This window comes from Garra rufa, chromosome 16, assembly GCF_049309525.1.
Source record: "Garra rufa chromosome 16, GarRuf1.0, whole genome shotgun sequence".
Lineage (NCBI taxonomy): Eukaryota > Metazoa > Chordata > Actinopteri > Cypriniformes > Cyprinidae > Garra > Garra rufa.
Window position 1 is genome coordinate 4,283,158 of NC_133376.1, and position 19,337 is coordinate 4,302,494.

General features: G+C 36.6%; 1 protein-coding gene across 1 annotated transcript in view; it reads left to right on the top strand.

The window, feature by feature from the left end:
• Nucleotides 1-19,337, top strand: part of nlgn3a (neuroligin 3a) — a 210,602-nt gene that overhangs the window by 81,273 nt on the left and 109,992 nt on the right. Inside the window, exon 3 of the mRNA XM_073819991.1 lies at nt 14,901-15,086. Coding sequence (XP_073676092.1) covers nt 14,901-15,086 — 186 coding nt within the window. The remainder of the gene's footprint in view (nt 1-14,900; nt 15,087-19,337) is intronic.

Consider the following 19,337-nt stretch of genomic DNA (forward strand, 5'->3'; position numbering starts at 1 on the left):
TGCTATGGCAACTAGTAAATACCGTAAATTTGGTTATGCTAGCGTGTGTGGAAATATTTGAACCACGTGTGTTACAATTAACCCCGCGTTAGGTTGTGCCCCGCTCACCCCTACTCTGATTTTATTAATCTTTTTGCTGTAACTAGTCAACCAGAAGAAAAGACCTGTTCACATGCCATTTGCCATTTTAACGGAGGTGGCTACAATGACATGTCACATTAAAGAACATCAAAACCACATTTATTGTTTGGATTTCATGGAACAAATGACAGAATTTGAAACCGAGACTTTGTTTCATAAAATTAGCAAAGCACATAATTTAGGATTATTGAAAGGTAGGGTCACTACAAATAATGTAGTAAATAGTAAAGTTTTGTTTATGCATTAACAGAAAACAGTGTAGACTAAAAGATCGACCTTGGGATTCAAGAATCAATATTGGTTTTTAAAAAGATTTAGTGAAATTTAGGAATTGCTATAAACCCAACCCTAGCATCCAGAAGTTGAAATGCTTATGTGGTGAAGTTTATGCACATTATGTGCACAAAATAGATGTTGACACAGTCAAAATAAATAATCAGAAAAGTGCTAACAAAACAACAGCGTTTTGGTTCTTCAAAACCATTTCGGTCAAAATTTTGTTTGCCAAAATATCAGTGCATCACTAGTCACAGCCTCAGACGTCACGCCCATGGAACGTTGGCTAAACGTCTGATGCATATGGTACACTTAACTGGAAACACTTCAGGAATTTCGAAGTCGTCATCTGATTAGTTGAGTTTGATCGGATTTCCACGAGACGCGTTTAATTTCGGTCCGCGGGAAACAAAGCGCAGCCTGATTTACTCGGCGTTTTTCTAAAATGTGCTTATGCAGACGCCATTGTTGTTATACACATTTGCAACATTCGCGAACAAATTACTGACTTACTGCTTATTCTCCCTCTTCTTATTTAACTTTCAATGCTGGTTATTTCAATGACTGAATTGTTGCACACCAGTCTGTTGTTGTGGGGACATTTCCATGCCCTGAAACGTGACGCTGAATGAAACAAACTGTGATTGGTTGTTTGACATGTCGGTCAAACAGCCTTATGGGCGGGCCTTGGCCAGTGAAAGCTGCAATGGATTCCAGTCAGTCTGAAGGTCTGGCTACGTGAGACTAGTGCATCACTAGTAAACAGGGCCACTTTTTTAATTTTTGATTGATTTGTTTCCCCCGACAACCATTGAGCTTATTGTAAGGCAGATTTTTTTTAGATTATAATAAGTTTAATTGCCATGCAATTGAAATTTTGCATGGATTTTTAAATCTGTCCCGGGCAGTGTTGGGGAAACTTACTTTTAAAAGTAATACATTATAATATTGTGTTACTCCCTAAAAAAAGTAACTAATTACATTACTTAGTTACTTTTTATGGAAAGTAATGTGTTACGTTTTACATTTTTTTTTTTTGCTTTTAATATAAAAGTTCTATTTTTGGCAAATGTAAAAGCCTTTTCATGTCAAAAGTGAAATGAATAAGCCTCAGGCTTAAGGAAAAAGTGCATTCACGTCTGTACAGTAGAACACATTAAAAGCAATTTTTTTTAAATGAGGCACAAAGGTTAGTTTTTCTAAAGTATTTTTTTATTGAAGGTCAGCAGCAAAGACAATGGTTAATAAAATAGGATTAAATACAGAGAGATGGGTAAATGCATTTTCACATTTAGTATAGAACTACAGTAAGCATCATGTTTACACTGCGCACACAATACTTTCACTCAACATAGGACAGGAGAGCTGTCAGTCAGTTAATGGGTAAACAAAATAACTGGCGTTACTTATTTGAAAAAGTAGCTCAGACATGTTCTTGTAAATTAAAAAAGTAATACGTTACTTTACTAGTTACGTGATAAAACTAATCTGATTATGTAAATTGCACTACTTGTAATCTGTTACCCCCAATACTGGTCCCGGGCTCTATTTACTGTAAGTTGAAACGTGGCATGGAATGAAAATAATAAACAGTTCTCAGAAGTGAGTGTTGAGTAGTAAGAGGCAGAACTTTATTTTGCAATGACAGCAACAATAGAGGACTACAAATTACTGCGCCATTAATGTGAAGTAACTGTTTCCTGAGCAATGATTGCGTATTAGTGCAGCCTGTTAAGAAAAACTACTGTCACTTCAGCTTGATAAAGGTGAGCTTGGTCCACAGCCTGAGAAGAGGAATGTGTGTGTTTGTTATGCGTATGTGTGTGCGTTTTTAACCTGCGTGAGAGGATGGAGCAGGTAGTAGTGCTTGGGAACTAATTGAAATGAGAGGCGATGTGCAAGTCTCCTCCAACATCGCCAAGCCATTCGTCAGGGTGACATCACCGTACTCACACCACATCCATCTTCTAGAGCAGGCCCAGGCTTGCACCGCTCGCCGTGATTAATATCCATACCTCCCAACCGCACACCGTCACTCCCAGTGCATTCAAACACAAGCACACTGGGAGGCAGCGGGCAGCTTCCCCTGTAATCTTCTGTAGAGCTGGACAGCTGTGGTGTGGGCTCCTTTTCCATGACTGTGCCACTGATGGTAAAAAGGAAGTTGGCAAGGAAGAGTGGCGGTGTAGCGCTCCTTTATTGCCCATCCAGCAGGAGAATACGCTGGCTCTGCTGGTAGCCGAACGCTCGACAGCCCCCTAATGAGTTGGATGATGTTTTCACCTTCGACTCCAGACAAAGTGTTAGCAAAACACAAGACGCAGGACAAGCAAAACCGCAAGCCATGCCCACAGCAACCACCTGGCAGGAGTTCCATCCACATCTGTGCTGATAATTAATGGAATAGTTTATCTAATGTTAAAATGGTCACCAACTCCTCACTCTCATGTTGTTCCAAACTTATATGATAAAGAGCAGAAGCTACCAAGCTCCAAAAATGACTTTGACATGAGCTGTAGCAAAGGGCAAGATTTTCATTGAGTAACAATTGTAATTTTGTAATTTCCTCACACTAAACTTGAAATACTGAACCTGAATACCTGAAGATGCAATTTGTCAAAAGAAAGAACAGTGTCTTTGCATTTAAAAAATAGTTTTATTCTAGCTTAATGCATTCTTTTTATATATAATCAACACTTGAATGTGGGTACGATTCACAAAAAAAGTAATATTTTGAACAAAAAGCTGGGAAAAACCGTGTTGCTGTTGAATACATTTGGATCAGCGCTGCAAAAAAAATCAGTGCTTTTCTGTTTGAAAAAAAAAATATTTTGCTTACCCCATTTTGTTCTAAGCAAAAAATAATTTAATTCCATAGGGAAATAGATTTTTAATGATACTTACCAAACCTTACAGACCTGTTATGAGCTCTGAGGTTGTTAATGGATGTATATTTCTTTTGTTGAAGCTGTCTGTTCACATTATTTAAAGTTAAAGTTAAAGTTAAAGTAAACAGCAGAATTCAAAACTACATTACTTTCGATGCTGTACTGAAAATGATAAAATAAATTATTAGGGAATTAATAAATTATGACACATTTAACTAATAACAATTACTGATTACTTAATCTATGAATCATATAGAATGTTCATTAGTTGCTGATGTAGTAATCATTAATAAATGGTTTATTTCTTATTAATGCATATTTGTGCACCAGTATTGTAAAGTGTTACTGAAAATGCCACCAGAGAGTCACTGCAAGTAAATTGCTCCAAAAGAGCTTGCAGGGAATGCCCACTTCCATGAAATGCCTCAAATGACGTAATCCCATCAGTCTCCCTATGCTCTCAAAATACTACATACAGTATGCACACTATGTACATATTGCAATAAACCTAAAATATTGTTTCTATAGACCTTATAATGCTTTAGCTCTGTTCCTTTTCATCACTGCTTTGTTGTTATCCATTTGTATTTCCAGAGCATGAGGGTAAGGTCATACAAATGTTTGAATGAACTGCTCGTTTCAAATCTTCCCAGGCTACTAACAGTTCTTATGGCATCCACTTTGAACATTCCAATGCACATGATACATTTCGATAACCGTAAGTAAATCCACTTCAGCAGCTAAATACTATTTAAAAAATGGTGCTACAGAGCTACCACAAAAACTGAAGTTCAAAGCTGTGCAATTATTTCTCTGACAATCAACAGCTTCGTTGAATGAATGGTTTGACATAAGTCATATACGTCAGTAGTATTACAGTATGACAAAAGTCAGGTTTGGAACAACATTGTGGTGAGTAAACACTCACATCATTTAAATTATCAAATGAAATATTCCTTTGAGAACAAGCTGGAACCGTACGATGACAGAAGAAAAAAAGATGGTCTCATCAAAGCAGGCTGTCAGACCGAAAGGAGCGACGCAACTGCGTTTGGTGTTTTGCATTGCTTTTCTTCAAACTTCTGAGCTAAAGACCCCCCCACCACCACAAAGCTTCTCATTATCAGGAGATGAAATTGCAGCTCCCACCTGCGATCGGGGGCGAGTAGCACTTTGAAGATGCTCTGAAATGTGACCGTGTACGCCCGCTCCCTTAGACTGATTTGCTTTGATAACCCCCCCCCCCCCCGCCCCCGTCTGATGTACGCAACAGTTTCGTACTCTTGTAGCTCTCAGGCTGCAGCTTACACTTAGCGTAAAAGCCTTTTGCTGTCTTTGAGATGCAGAGCGAGTCGCCCCCACCCTGACACACACACTTCCATTCAGTGCCATTCAATGCTGGATGTGATTGATTGGGAAGTGCTCCATGAGAGCAGGGCCGTTCAATGCGCACCACTCTTTTGTCATTCACAGGGTTCCTGCCTGTCCAGAGAGAGCATGTCATGTAATCAGATTAAGAGAAGTGCTGTCACAGGACAGGATGGCTAACAGCTGGCCCATAAGCACCCTGATTTACTTTACGCTGCTTACTGCATACTCCTAAAGGCATTGGACTTTAGTGGAAGCAATCTGTTTTATCAGTCCCAAATTTCCCGGGTCGTTTATCCTCGCCTATCAACATTATGGGTTTTGGTTTGTAACGTTCCACCACGGCACATAAATATGACAGGTTTTTGTTTCTTTGAGGTGAATGTGCTTAATACCTTAGAAATTGCATGTCCATTGCAATCTCATCAACTGCTCATTTCGGCTGAATTGAAAATCAAAATTCCAAGAATGTGTTTCCTGTGCAGTTACACACACACTGGTTGTTTCATCTAATAGTAAAGAGTTTGGACTGAGATTCTTCGCGTCAAGAGCTCTTACTGTTATTAAGAGCTCAAAGATGGAAAGGCGGTCTTGTCAGAGCTCATCTAAATCTAGGTTTGACATTACACTAATGCTGTCCTATCATATATCTGCAGTCATTAATACCATGCCAGTCACTCAGTCACAAACCTCTCCTTTATAAACAATGGAATTATATGATTTATAGGTCAATGATATGGTGTTCATTTTATTTTTCTGGATATTAGTCATTCATTCAAAAATATATCACAATGCAGTACATAGAGACAGTGACTGGAATATGCCTCTTTTGTGATGAATATGTTAATAAGTCCAAAATGTCAAAATGGTATAACTCACAGATACATTAAAAAGGAAATGCAGTGTTCAACTACTCCGCATATATCAATGCTGGCCCCATCTTAAATTGGTCAACGAGAGCTAGTTAAATGGATGTCGAAGATTCTACAGTGCCTGGAATTAATTGTAATTCTTCAGATAGCGTTTGCTTGAACTCATCACAAATAATCAGACTGGCAGACCTAATCTAAATTATGAACACTGCTCTGTAATTATTATTCATAATACAGGGCTGTTGAATGCTTGAATACGATTGGCTGACGAACGTTCTGAGGTATGCAAATATTTTCAGGAAAAAGCATGGCTAAAGTAGCTCTAGACAGGTTTTGACGCATCCCATGTCCATATCACTTCGCTAAAAAAAAAAAAACGGATCAAGTAAATAAATATAGTAAACAACGAGATGAAAATGACATCTCTCTCTGAACTATGTATTGACACTCTGCTTTGCGGCTGCATCACCACCTCAGGTGTGCATTATTTTCTAATAATTCAACAGCCTGTTGTCAATTAACTATCCCTTACATATTCTATACTGGATATTACACTGTTGTTATGTTTATTATATCTGTTGAAACAAGCTTAGTTTGTTTTTAATATATACTGAAATAGATTGATATGCAAATGATTATTGTTACAGTATGTCACAAAAATGAGTACACCCCTCACATTTCAGCAACCATTTTAGTATATCTTCTCAAGAGACAATACTATAGAAATGAAACTTGGATATATTTTAGAGTAGTCAATGTGCAGCTTGTATAGCAGTATAGATTTACTGTCCTCTGAAAATTACTCAACATACAGCCATTACTGTCAAAATAGCTGGCAACAAAAGTGAGTACACCCTAAGTGAACTTGTCCAAAGTGTCAATATATTGTGTTAGCACTATTGTTATCTGGCACTGCCTTAATCACCCTGGGCATGGAATTGACCAGAGCTGCACAGGTTGTTTGTGGATCCTCTTCTACTTCTGCCATCATGGAGCTGCTGGACGTTAGACACATGGTGCTTCTCCACCTTCCGCTTGAGGATGCCCCACAGGTGCTTAATAGTGTTCAGGTCTGGAGACATACTTGGCCACTCCATCACCTTCACCTTTAGCTTCCTCAGCAAAGCAGTTGTCATCTTGTTGGTGTGTTTGGGGTTGTTATCATGTTGGAAATCTGCCATTCGGCCTAGTTTCTAATTGCCTTGGCCATCTTTGTGGAGAGCAACAATTCTGATTCTAAAATCCTCAGAGAGTTCTTTGCCATGAGGTGCCATGTTGAACATCCAGTGGCCAGTATGAGAGAATTGTACTTAAAGCACCAAATTTTAACTGCTCTAAACAAGATACACAACTTTGTATGGTACTGTCAGGCAGACAAAATATAAACATGATGAATAGGACAATAATAAAATTGCATATTAAAAATGTATGAAATCAACAATAAAACCATTTAAAGGGGGCAGCCGTGGCCTAATGGTTAGAGATTCGGACTTGTAACCCAAAGGTTGCAGGTTCGAGTCTCAGGTCCGGCAGGGATTGTAGGTGGGGGGAGTGAATGTACAGCACTCTCTCCACCCTCAATACCACGACTGAGGTGAGTCCCTTGAGCAAGGCACCGATCCCCCAACTGCTCCCCGGGCGCCGCAGCAATGGCTGCCCACTGCTCCGGGTGTGTGTTCATGGTGTGTGTGTGTTCACTACTGTGTGTGTGCGCACTTGGATGGGTTAAATGCAGAGCACAAATTCACCATACTTGGCCTCACTCACCCCCCTTTCCTTTCCTAAATGGTCTTTGCTGGTCGAAACACCAGCAAAGATTCAAAACAGTAAGACGCAATAGAACAAATTATAACGAATTAATGAAATTCTAACACAGTGGACTTCAGTAATATGAGTATGTAAACCATCCCAGTAATTCAGAGAAAAACAAGCCTCACCCCATAATTTCTTGGATGCCATTTATTTCTTGCTGAAAGCACATCTACTTCGCATAGAAACCTTTAGTTGTGGCCTCTTCTTTCCGCCCCTCCATCAGAAAGTGTGCAGAAATGAGATGTGAATGGGCCCCAGTGTTCAGAGAGCCTTAAAAACAGCTCTCTTGTTCTAGCCTTCCCCCAACTTCCCAGACACATCATTGAAGCAGCCAGCGAGTGTCTTTGAAGAGAGGACTGTACATTGATACAAATGGCAATCCCGCTCTTTCAGGGATGCACTCCCCACCCCTGCCTAGCCCTTTTTCTTTTCAAATCCCATATTTTCCGGAATTCAGTGGCCTGACAGAGACCGGCATAAGGGGGAGGTTGAGGTCTGGGAAGAAGGAGTTGCTTCCCTGGAGTGAGGGGTGGGGGAATCCAGAATCCTTAAGGGAAGCAGGAACACATTGACTCTTTATGTTTTTTGAGGGTGGCCTTCCCATTCCCTCGTCATCCTCGCCCCAGAGCCCCTCTATTCAGCCCCAGGGAGAGAATGGAGGGGGGTTATGAGACTGTCAAGGCTGTGATTGTGTAGCTTAGGTTGGGCAGGCGGGGTTGGGAGACTGGCAGATAGTTCAGACACACAGACAGCCTTGTTAGCTGGCATCTACACTGAAGGAAAGAGAGGAAGACAGACTGGCTGATGTCAAACGCTACTACTCCATTGCATCATCCTCTTCCTCCTTTCCTTATTGTCTTCCTCTATCAATAACAAAGCCTCTGTAATGAGTCTCGTATCCGCCTTCCTTTGGCTTTATCTTCAGAGAGATTGGAGGGATCGTTTACCCAAAAATGAAAATACTGTCATCATTTACTCACTCTCAAGACTTTCATTGATCCACGATACAAGAATAAAGATCTTTTTAATATTCTCTCATAATATTTCCCATCCTTTTGAAAGTATATGTAATCAACGTGTCAAGTTGAGAAAAAAAAAAAAAAACCTTGTAAAAGAAATCAATGTCAATTGAGTGGTTTAATCCAAGTCTTTTGAGGAGACGCAGTTGCTTTATATGATGAATAGATTTAATTTAGGCTTTTAATCACATATGAACATTCTTCTTAAACTGCAGCTCGAACATTAACCATTTTGGCTGTCAATTTGCAGTAAAATGTTATTATTTATAAATGTAGTGATATATTGCAAAAAGCGTGGTATGTGTCATCTCCACAAGAAGTTTGGGGCTGGTAGTCAAAAATAGAAAGATGTACTTATATAAACTTTAATATTCTTTACATGTTTTCTTGCAGATCACATCCTTACATTAATTTAACAAGTCAACAGCAATATCAAGAACTGCCTATCCAACATTTTTATTTGAGTACCAAATTGCTTGATCGTAATGAAACCACCAAAATAAACGATGATCGACTTCTTTGTTTTTGGGAAAATGTTGAAATTTTGATTCTTCATGCCAAAGGATAATGTTTATTTGGATATAAATTAATATAACTCTGAAATGGAATGAGATGTGTTCGTCAAATTAGACACACTTTTTAGTTAATTTACAATTTTATTTGAATTAGCATACATGGTCTTTTTTGAGTTGCCATCATTGTCCATCAAAACGTCATAAAAGGTCTTAGGCACGCACCAAAATGAAAATTCTTGGCTGAAGCCGAAGCCGAAGCCGAAAAAAATTACACACTGGGCCGATTACCAAACATGTTTTTTTTTCGTATTTTTACCCCATGTATTTTGCCAGGTTTTTTTTTTTTAGCATTGCATAAATTAAATAGCCAGTATTTGCTTTTTACAGTTTTGTCTTGCTTTTCAAAGAAAAAAAAATCAATTACAAAGCAACTATTTAAAAACATTTATTTAACACAGAACATTTTTAACATTCTGTTAGACATTATAGCCTACCAACAAAGCACAATTAAACTTAAAATTATTAAGTTAGTAAAATAATATGCATTTTCTTTCTTGAATCAGGCATGTGTTTTTAATGTACAAATAAATGCAGCCTCGCTGAGCAAAGGAGAATGTTATAAAAATGTATTAATAGAGGTGTTGTAATGATTGGTATAATTTTTTGTCTTACTTTTTTTTTATTTTATAGAACAACAGTAAAATTACAATGCTAACATTTATGAATGTTGACTTTTATTTTGGCGGAAACCCACAAGAAGACCTCAGTGCTACTTTTTGCTGACAGCAGCAGATTTATGAATGATTTTCATCACGCAGATATTACTCGCGCTTTGGACTTCAAACCCTGGCTAAGAAGCTTGTGCAGCGCTGTCAGAATAAATACAATTGGTGCGTGTATTAGACAACATAACGTTCTGTAGTTTATTTATTAATGATTTAAGCCCATTTGTCAATGTCAGTCATGATACAGTAACCAGCAACAACCAGCCCTTTCTCTTTTCATGGAAGACATGCGATGCGATACTCAACAGTCTCTCGCTGTCGTGTTTATCAGACAGTTTTCAATGCTTCCACACTGCCGACATGTTTGCTGCATTAATGTGCACCTCTATTTGAATGCGTTACATCATTGTTCAGTATAATTTATTCTGCCTTTTCGCCTATTTTTCCAAACACTGAAAGAGCTTTTTTTTTTTTTTTGCTATTTCCTGTAGAATATTTGAGATTTCCTTTATATGTAACATTGCAAGCATCCTCTGACACTGTCCTATTAATTCATCACCAGATGGCTTGACCGCAATAAATGCTACTTGCAGCTGTAGTATTTTTATGTTTAGTATTAGTTTTATGAATATTTACAATTTTTAACTGGGAAACAAGACAAACATACCTTTGTGTGCCATTCTAGTATACAGTAGATAACTAAAAATGATAAGCATGTGATGTTTTAGGCTCTTGGGAATGCAGTAACGGGTGGAATATTTTGATATTCCAAGCATGAGTCTTTGTGATGAGCTGTCCAGGTGACAGCGTAGATGAACAGAGGGCGAAGCATTGGATGGACAGCAGTGTGCAATACGCCCGACGGCTTTAGTGATGAAAGAAGGTGAGGAAATCTCCAGTGGGTTTGCTGTATATTTAATGTGGTCATATTCCAGCGTCAGCTCCTGCCCAATTCCCGCCAGCTCAATGTCATGTCATTGTTGCCGCATCGATCAATATCTGTGTGTGCGATTGAGCCAAAAAGTGTTTACAATGGTGGAATATGAACGTGCAGGATTGGCCTGAGACAGAGCATTCACCCTCTTTCAGCCTGCTTTGTGAATAAGAGCTATTGTTAAATGCACTATGTAGATAAAGCCAAAAACTCTTATAGGACAGTCTGTGTTTCATCACCGTTAGTGATGTTAAGTACTACTGATACTCTAAAATCACCTTATGAGCTTTTTTTTTTTTTGCATTAAATTGCCTGTGGAAAGCATATTCCATTGCACAAGGGGATAATAATATTGTTATGTATCATCAAATCATCATTATCATCAAATTAACAAGTACAGTTATCTCAAGAGGCCATATATGATGCTGAAAATGTACAGATAATAGATTACAAATACATTTTGTGTGTGTGTGTGTGTGTGTGTGTGTGTGTGTGTGTGTGCGTGCGTGCGTGCGTGCGTGCGTGCGTGTTTTCATCTGTGCGAGTATAACATTTTGTACAATATTGCGAAAGTCCTACAAAACATAAACATATTGAAGTGATGTAACAGACGATAACAGGTTGAAGCAAAAGCAAATATAATGGCTCGTCCAACCTCAGTATGACCCGAGTGGTTTGTAAATTCTACAACAGCCCTGCATAAAACCATGATGCGTAAAAACATCTTCAAAAAAATCTTAATTACTTTCCAAAGAAAACATTTGCTACCACATTTCCAATTAAAATACATCCACAAACCATGGAGAACATATTTTTAAATGTAGCCTGTGGGTTGGTTCACTTCGTCTTCTGTAATAGTTCTGGATCTTGTTTTCAAATAATCATGAACATCCCCAATTTAAACAGAATCATTTTCAGTCTGAGCCATTCCTACTTGTTTTTAAGACCATTTGTTGTGTTACATAAAATGTAAAACAAATGTAAATAAATGAATAATAATAACAGTAATATAATGTAAAAATTATTTTAAAAAAATATATAAAATTATGTAATTAAAAACCATATTTTTTTAAATAATAAATAAAATACACTGAAGACATGTCATTAATGGGATGCTGACAAAAAATAATAAAAAAAATACAACATGTATTATTACTGCATTATTGTGTATTTTATTGTAAAATTTATAAATAATTAATTTAATTTGGTTTTTCAAACCGATGTTCTTTTACAACTCTAGTTGCTTAGGTGAGGTCTTACTCCATGTGAATAATCGCATGTTTGGTTGTGCTCATTAACAAGCATTTGAGAAGAAAAATTCTGCGGTATGTTTTGCATGAATATAAGTGAATTAACTCGCATTTGATTCGCCGTGCGGCTCTACGTCAATATAAAGTGACATAATGAAGTGCAGAATGTCTGCCAATGCCCTTGAGATGTTCAGAAAAGCTGCTCTCTTTAAACCTATTTCCTTTATCTTTGCACGCTTCTCTGTACAGGAAACAATATTTCAAAAAAAAAAAAACATGCTTTATTTGATATGCTAATATATTACATGCTGTTTAATTGATTTGTTCCTGATGAAAGCACAATAAAAATGGATTTGCAGAACAAGATGGTGAACCTTCCTTTCTGTCCCTGTAGGAGCAGCTCTCCCTTTACATTAAAGCCTTTTGCTGATGTAAAGACATTTCTTACTTAGATTTGTTGTCTTGTTTCCAGCCAAAATATCTAAAATTCTTAATCTAGACAAGTAAAAATTATTATCTTGTTATTAGAAAAAAGTCAAAAGTCAAAATTAAGCACGTTTTTACTTGAAACAAGCAAAATAATCTGCCAATGGGGTAAGAAAAGTAATCTTGTTTTCTGTTTGAAATAAGATTTTTTTTGCTTACCCCATTGGCAGATTATTTTGCTTGTTCTAAGAAAAAACCAACTTCATTCTGAATTGTTCTTAAAATTAATTCAGACAATTTTTACTAATCTAGAAAATACTTCTTGATTTAAGAATTTTTAGATATTTTGACTGGAAACAAGACAACAAAATCTAAGTAAGAAAAGCAGTTTTTTTTTTTTTTTTTTTTTTTTTTTGTTTGCAGTGTAATCACTGTCTATTCAGTGTGCTAACATGCTAATGATAAGATGTGTCCAAAATAAAGGCACCTAAAGGTATAAAGACACCTCCCAAGGAAATTCAATCTAAGGCAATACTTATTTCTGGGAGGAAATGGAATCATACGTTAGGAATTCATTTATTTCTTTGAACTGCTTCATAAGATGGCAATTTTATTCTTTTGACCAAGTGAATGGATGCATCAAGGATACAAGCAGATGAAGGCAATTCAGCAGACAGAAGATTCAAATATTGGATTTGGGCATGCTTTCCTACTTTCTACACTGATATAAATGAATTTGTGTAGGAGTAAATAATACAGAAAAACAAATGAAATTTCTACATTAAATAATTTAGTTCAGGCAAGAATTAAACAAAAAGAGTAAATTCAATATTGGAATTTTAAAATGTGACCTTATTTAACTTAAAATTGTTTGTTATCATGTGCCAAGTATTGAAGTCTCTGTGTTCATTTGGGTAGCAGCTACACTTCATGTCAACAAATAAGAAGCTGTCTACTTGCTTGTGTATGTGTTTGTAAGTGAACCACATGCTTTAATGGCTTTTTTATTTTCAGTGCTATGTAGTGATGGGAAGTTTGGATCATTTTACCGATGAATGAATCTTTTTTTGAGTCATTTGTTAATTTCGTTCATTTTACCAAATATATAATTAAAAAGCTACGTGTTACTTCCATAACACATGTACTGCTTATACAAACGTTGATCACACTACAAACAAGACAAAACTATAATGCTATTAGAAACAGAAAATATTAATTCATTGTTTACCTGGGTCTTCAGTCTATGATTAGCTCCCTCACCTCTATCTGTCCGGGTTTGAGTCGTTCGTTCATCACGTGACAGCCAAGAGCGACCCATTGCTAGTGCTATGATGTTTGAGTAAAGTTTAAAAATCATAGCTGAGTAAATTATACTTGAGGACTGCAGGGTAAACTTAAAATAATTAAGTAGAAACTACTCATCAAACTGTACACATTAAATTTACTTAATTCCTTTGCTAATTTTACTTAACTTAGTTAAGTAGATTTTACTTAATTCCATATTTAAATTTTACTTTATGCGTGCAAAAACTCGCAAATATAAAAATTAAGTAAATTTACTTATTGTTTTTTCACATGCAATTTATCTGTCAATATATTTGATATTACCCATCATTTATTGATTCTTTGATTGTAAAGAAAAATTCTGTTCAACTGTAATGCTCTTCTGTTTTATCTGACACATTTTATAAAACATGATTTAATTTACACACGGTGTAGCACTATTACAGCACATTGTGTGCCTGCTTAAACTGCATTGCAGGTGGTTAGTGAATAAGACGCAGGGGTTTGCACCGAAATGCAACACGCTAAAGTTGCACAGCTGTTTAGTGAATCCCCTCTTATCTCTCTCGCCCACTCTCCCCTTCTCTATTTCAGTCTCTGGTTTTCCCTCACATATACACGAACACACAGAGGCACACATGTTAACACCAGCCCTGCAATTTGAGGCCTCCCCTCTAGAGATGGCAGGTTGTCAAAGCTAACCATCCAGTGGCGGAGTGAAGACAGGAAGCAATCCAGATAAAACATGTAACCTCTATGTTTCAGAAAATTCATTTCCCTGTTAGCAGAGCTAATAATAGCTCTTCTGGGAGGCAACATGTAGATTAACATTGTTTCAGTCTTGTTTCTCTATTCCCTGCTAGGAAATCTGGTTAGGAATTATGGTTTACCACAATTATGTGGTTGAGAATGAGCACACATATCAGCATTCTACATTTGCTTTTATTATTTTATAATGGTGCATGTTTTTTTGTTTTTGTTTTTCTTGAGAAGTCCTTCACAAGCAGAATGCTGTTATTTGTATTATTCTTCCTGTTTTATTTCTTTATCATTATCAAGTATTTTAGTGCATTGCTTTGCGGTTTCTGAGGTTTCAAAGCCAAAAGATATCACCCCTCAATGATATTCCAGTTTCAAGATATGCCCTGAGTGCCTCATTCAAATTGAGTCTCTGGGATTTTTTCACTCATTTTATCATTCGCCAGACAAAAAGTCAGATTGCTTGAAAAGTTAACAGCACACTCTTCTCAGCGTGCTGAGGTATCATTCAAGACTGTGTATCAAAAACAATGTGAGACCAATTATGAAGTTTAAATTCACAAGTTTGTTTGACAAGGTTCCTCAGGTGCCTCAAATTCTCTTAACACCATGTGCCCTCGCTCTGTTACAGGGTTCCTCAGCACAGGAGACCAGGCTGCTAAGGGGAATTATGGGCTTTTGGATCAGATCCAGGCTCTACGTTGGATAAGCGAGAACATTGGCTATTTTGGTGGTGATTCCAATCGCATCACTGTTTTTGGATCAGGAATTGGTGCTTCTTGTGTGAGCCTTCTGACCCTATCCCACCATTCTGAAGGTAAGAGAACATTTCATTCCAAGGAATAATAAGAAAAATCCTCATCAGATTAAATTCCCTTTAATACTCAACTTTGCATAATTATCTTTGCATTATAATGCATTGGGAAACTGAATGTTATGCATTAAATACTTAAGCTCTTTCCGTGGATAACTGTCAATTTAGCATAAAAACTCACGTTGATTCATCACTTAGGTGGTAAAAAATGAATGAAAAATCCATTAACAGTAACATTGCCATATAAAATAGTTATATTTACAGTAAACATAAAAGGTAATGGATGAATTAACACAATATAATTAATAAGAAAACACAAATAATAACAGTATAAAAGTATAGCACAATATAAAGAATAAACTATAAATTCATGGTGGACAATGTAAATGAAAGATGTGTTGTAGATGTGCTACTTTTATGTTGACAACCTGTATGAGATTTTGAAAGTTGTTTTAAACGATGCAAGCGATGATGGACGTTCAGCCAGTGGTGAATTGCAAACAAAGTGTGTAAATTAGCATGCACAGTTATGTATTTATGCAGCCATAAATAGGTGGCAGTTTTTCACAGGACTTACCAAGGTTACATTTATCATCTTAGCTGTTGTACCATATCATTGAAGCAGAATCTGGATGTAAATCTAAAACACATTCCCAGCAGGCTTTTCTCAGATGTGAGACATAATTATAGAAAAGTCAGTTGGCTTTGTGGGTTTCCATGTCATTCAACTGACAAATATATTGTATCATAAAACAAATGTTCGGAATCACAAGACAAATGTTAACTGCAACTATCGTCTCCTTTAAGATAAATATGTTTATACTATGCAAGCAACACATAAATTATACAGATAAGCATTCTATTCGTAGTGTTGTCTTTAGAATGAGGCTTTATATATAGATATATTTGAAGCTGTGACATTGTAAATGTAGAGATACTAGCAATTGTAAAGGAAGCCACTGTAATTATTTCACTCACTTTTTCCATATAGATTGAAAGTTGTTTCTGGCTTTCTCTATTAAGCGATCATTGCAATTTCAGATAAGGTCTTAGGTTGTTTCTAAACGTCCCTTCCTGCCATGAATAATTCTGTGTGATTGTTTGCATTCTTCAGATTACATCAGTGCATTATTAATTGCTTTGATTTACTTTGGTTTTGGATAGATTTCTTTTACCATAAATGGATTTCTATTCACATTTTCCATACTGCCAGGCTTCACGTAGCATGTTATTATATGGTCACGTCAACCGCCTCAATCCTTTCTCAGTAAATTGGATATTACTGATGCTGATGTTTCTCCTGAATAGAAGTATATTCCCTACTTGGTTTGATGAGATAAAAAAGCAGTACTGGGGGGAGCTGGGTTTTACTGACAGCCTCTATAAACTATCAGGATCCTTGAAAATTGAAACAGGAATCCTGCTATTGCAAAAAGGGGTACTCGCTGCAAGTGCTACCAATATCAATCAGCTAGCTCTGCAATACTTCTCAAAGCTGTGATTTTAGCCATCACAGCAAGGGAAAGAAAAAGGATTATCAAATGGTAATGGCAAGGCTTAGGGGAATGCAGTAGTAAAGAGTCCATCTACTCTTTTATAAAAAAGTAGATGTCATCACAACTTGAAGATTGAGAAATATAGTTGCCTTGGTCATAGCTATATAATGCTTATTATAAGGCATGGGAGACAACTGAAGAAACATGTTCAACAAAGTGTTTGTGTACCATTAGTGAGAAAGATATCTAGGTGGTAAGCATATCATTCGCACAGGATTAGTTTTTAGGATGTGTGTATGAATATTAAATTTTACTTAAGATAAGTCTTTTCGGGCTGGATAAGCGATATATTAAATTTGTTTAGGTGGGTGTGTCAGCTGACACAGGTAATTGATCCAACACAAAATATATTTCTTTATATATCTAATTATGCAGGAAATAATACACAGGACCATATATCTGGTATAAGTAGCTGAAATTGATTCGATTATACAATGAATAATACAATACATGCCTGTGTTACTATATTGCTTGTTGTATTGAAATTTAAATCTTTGAAATAAAGCTTCATGTCTTTAAGTCCGTACCAGTCAGCGGTATATTCTCCGAGTTATGGTGTGCATATTTTTAATTTGCATGATTGAGCAACATCTATTTCAGACTCTTCAGATCAGAAAATTCTGTAATGATTTACCATTCCCATGTGAGTAAAATGTATATACAGTACAGACCAAAAGTTGAGAAGGTGTGTCCAAACTTTTGGTCTGTACTGTAGATATGAATTCAACTGAAAAAACGTATGAAAAAATATATTTCAGGTGGTCAAATAGCAAATAGCAAATAGTGGAGCTCTGCAGTCACCTACTAAAAGTTATTTTTTTTTTTTTTACTTTTAAAACTGGATTTTCCAAAAGATGGGCAAAAATCTTACACTAAACCATGTGAAATTATCCATGTTATCCCCATGAATTAAAGTTAGAAATGTGGGTCTTTTATAAAGTGAATTTTACATAAAAAAGCAGTTTTTGTATAAAAACCCATTTTAAAAAATATTTATTTATTAATTTATATATATTTAAAAAATATCACTAACCCACTGAAAACTGCACAAATGTAGAGTAAAAACTTTAATAAACAGAAAAATATACAGTACAGACCAAAAGTTTGGACACACCTTCTCATTCATTTGAATGAGAAGGTGTGTCCAAACTTTTGGCCTGTACTGTATGTTGAATTAATTATTAATTTAACGAACAAATCATTTACTTCAAAATGAATACTGATAACGTAAGTATTGTTGAAACATGCAGTTACTTTACGAATAAAAGCAGGCTATAACAAAATTACATAAACAGTGAATAGCAGTACTAGATGAATTAAGGTATATAAAAATGTTAACTCTTCATTCAGATTTATAAATGAACACTTTGTCTTTTGTAAACATGTTAAATGTCCAAAGTGTATGTTTATCTGATGTACGCGACTGTAATGTAGGCTATATGAACGTACATTTTATTAAGCAGAGGGAATTCCCAACATTAAACAAATAACCGTTTACATGCTTAGGACGTTTGCATTGTGAAAATGTACAGTGAGACTTAAGATATAAAAACGCTGACTTGTTATGTGATGTTTTCTCAATAAAATCGTATAATTTCCTATTCATTCAATAGAATCTAAGCGAATTCTAGGGAATACTAATATGGCGGCGCGGTGGCTTCACTTTTATGACGTCATGAGCAATCCAGTTCTCTGTTATAGATCAGTGGTTTCAACTTATTTGTGGTTGATAACTTGCTAACAATAATCCATGTAACATTTTCTACAAATTAACAGATCATTGTACCTAATTTCAAGGAACATTTTAGCAACATTCTTACAGATTATCCATAGAAAAATTTTAATTTCTTGGCAAGGTATGTGTGCTGTCTGAATATTGATTGTTCTGCTAATTGGCAAAAGATACAATTGCCTTTTGAGCAAAGCAAAGAACATCCTCTGATGAAACAGATTTCATGCACTGTCCAGCTATCTGAGGTAGAAATCCCACTGCAGGTGAATCCCACCCACAGTGCAAGAGCCATTCACATTTCCCCTGACCTTGATCCCCTGGAAAACACAATTACCTGAATCCCATCATCTGAAATACCAAAGGCCCGGATCAAAAAACACTTCAGCTCTATCCTTGCAGTGCAGTGCAGTGTGTGAGATTGAGTGTGATGCTTGTTTGGCAAGTGTGTGTATTTGTGGTGGTGTTAATGAGGCCACTGTGACCTGTCTCCTCCTTGCAGTCTGGCTCATCATCTTATGGGGCCTGCTGCTCCCACATGGAGCTCGCCCTGTCTGGGCGTGTGGCAGGCCAGGAAAGAGGGCTTCATCTATCAGCCCACTCCACCGCAGGAGTTAGCCTGCCCGCCAGGCTCCTGCTGTGGGATGGATTGCAGATGCATCCCACTGTCCTCCTCCATCATCAAGTTTAAGGGCAATCATCTGCCTCGCTTCTTTGATGGAAATAGGGACCTTACACTCTAAAATATGCTGGGTTGTTTTAACCCAACGTTGGGTCAAATATGGACTAACCCAACTGTTGGGTTAAAAAATTTAATTGAAAAATTTAACCCAACAGTTGGGTTAGTCCATATTTAACCCAACGTTGGGTTAAAACAACCCAGCACTTTTTAGAGTGTACATAAAGGGAGAGAACATAGGTGGTTTGGTTTCCATTTATATGTGTGAAGTTTTTGTAAGATTAGGCTTG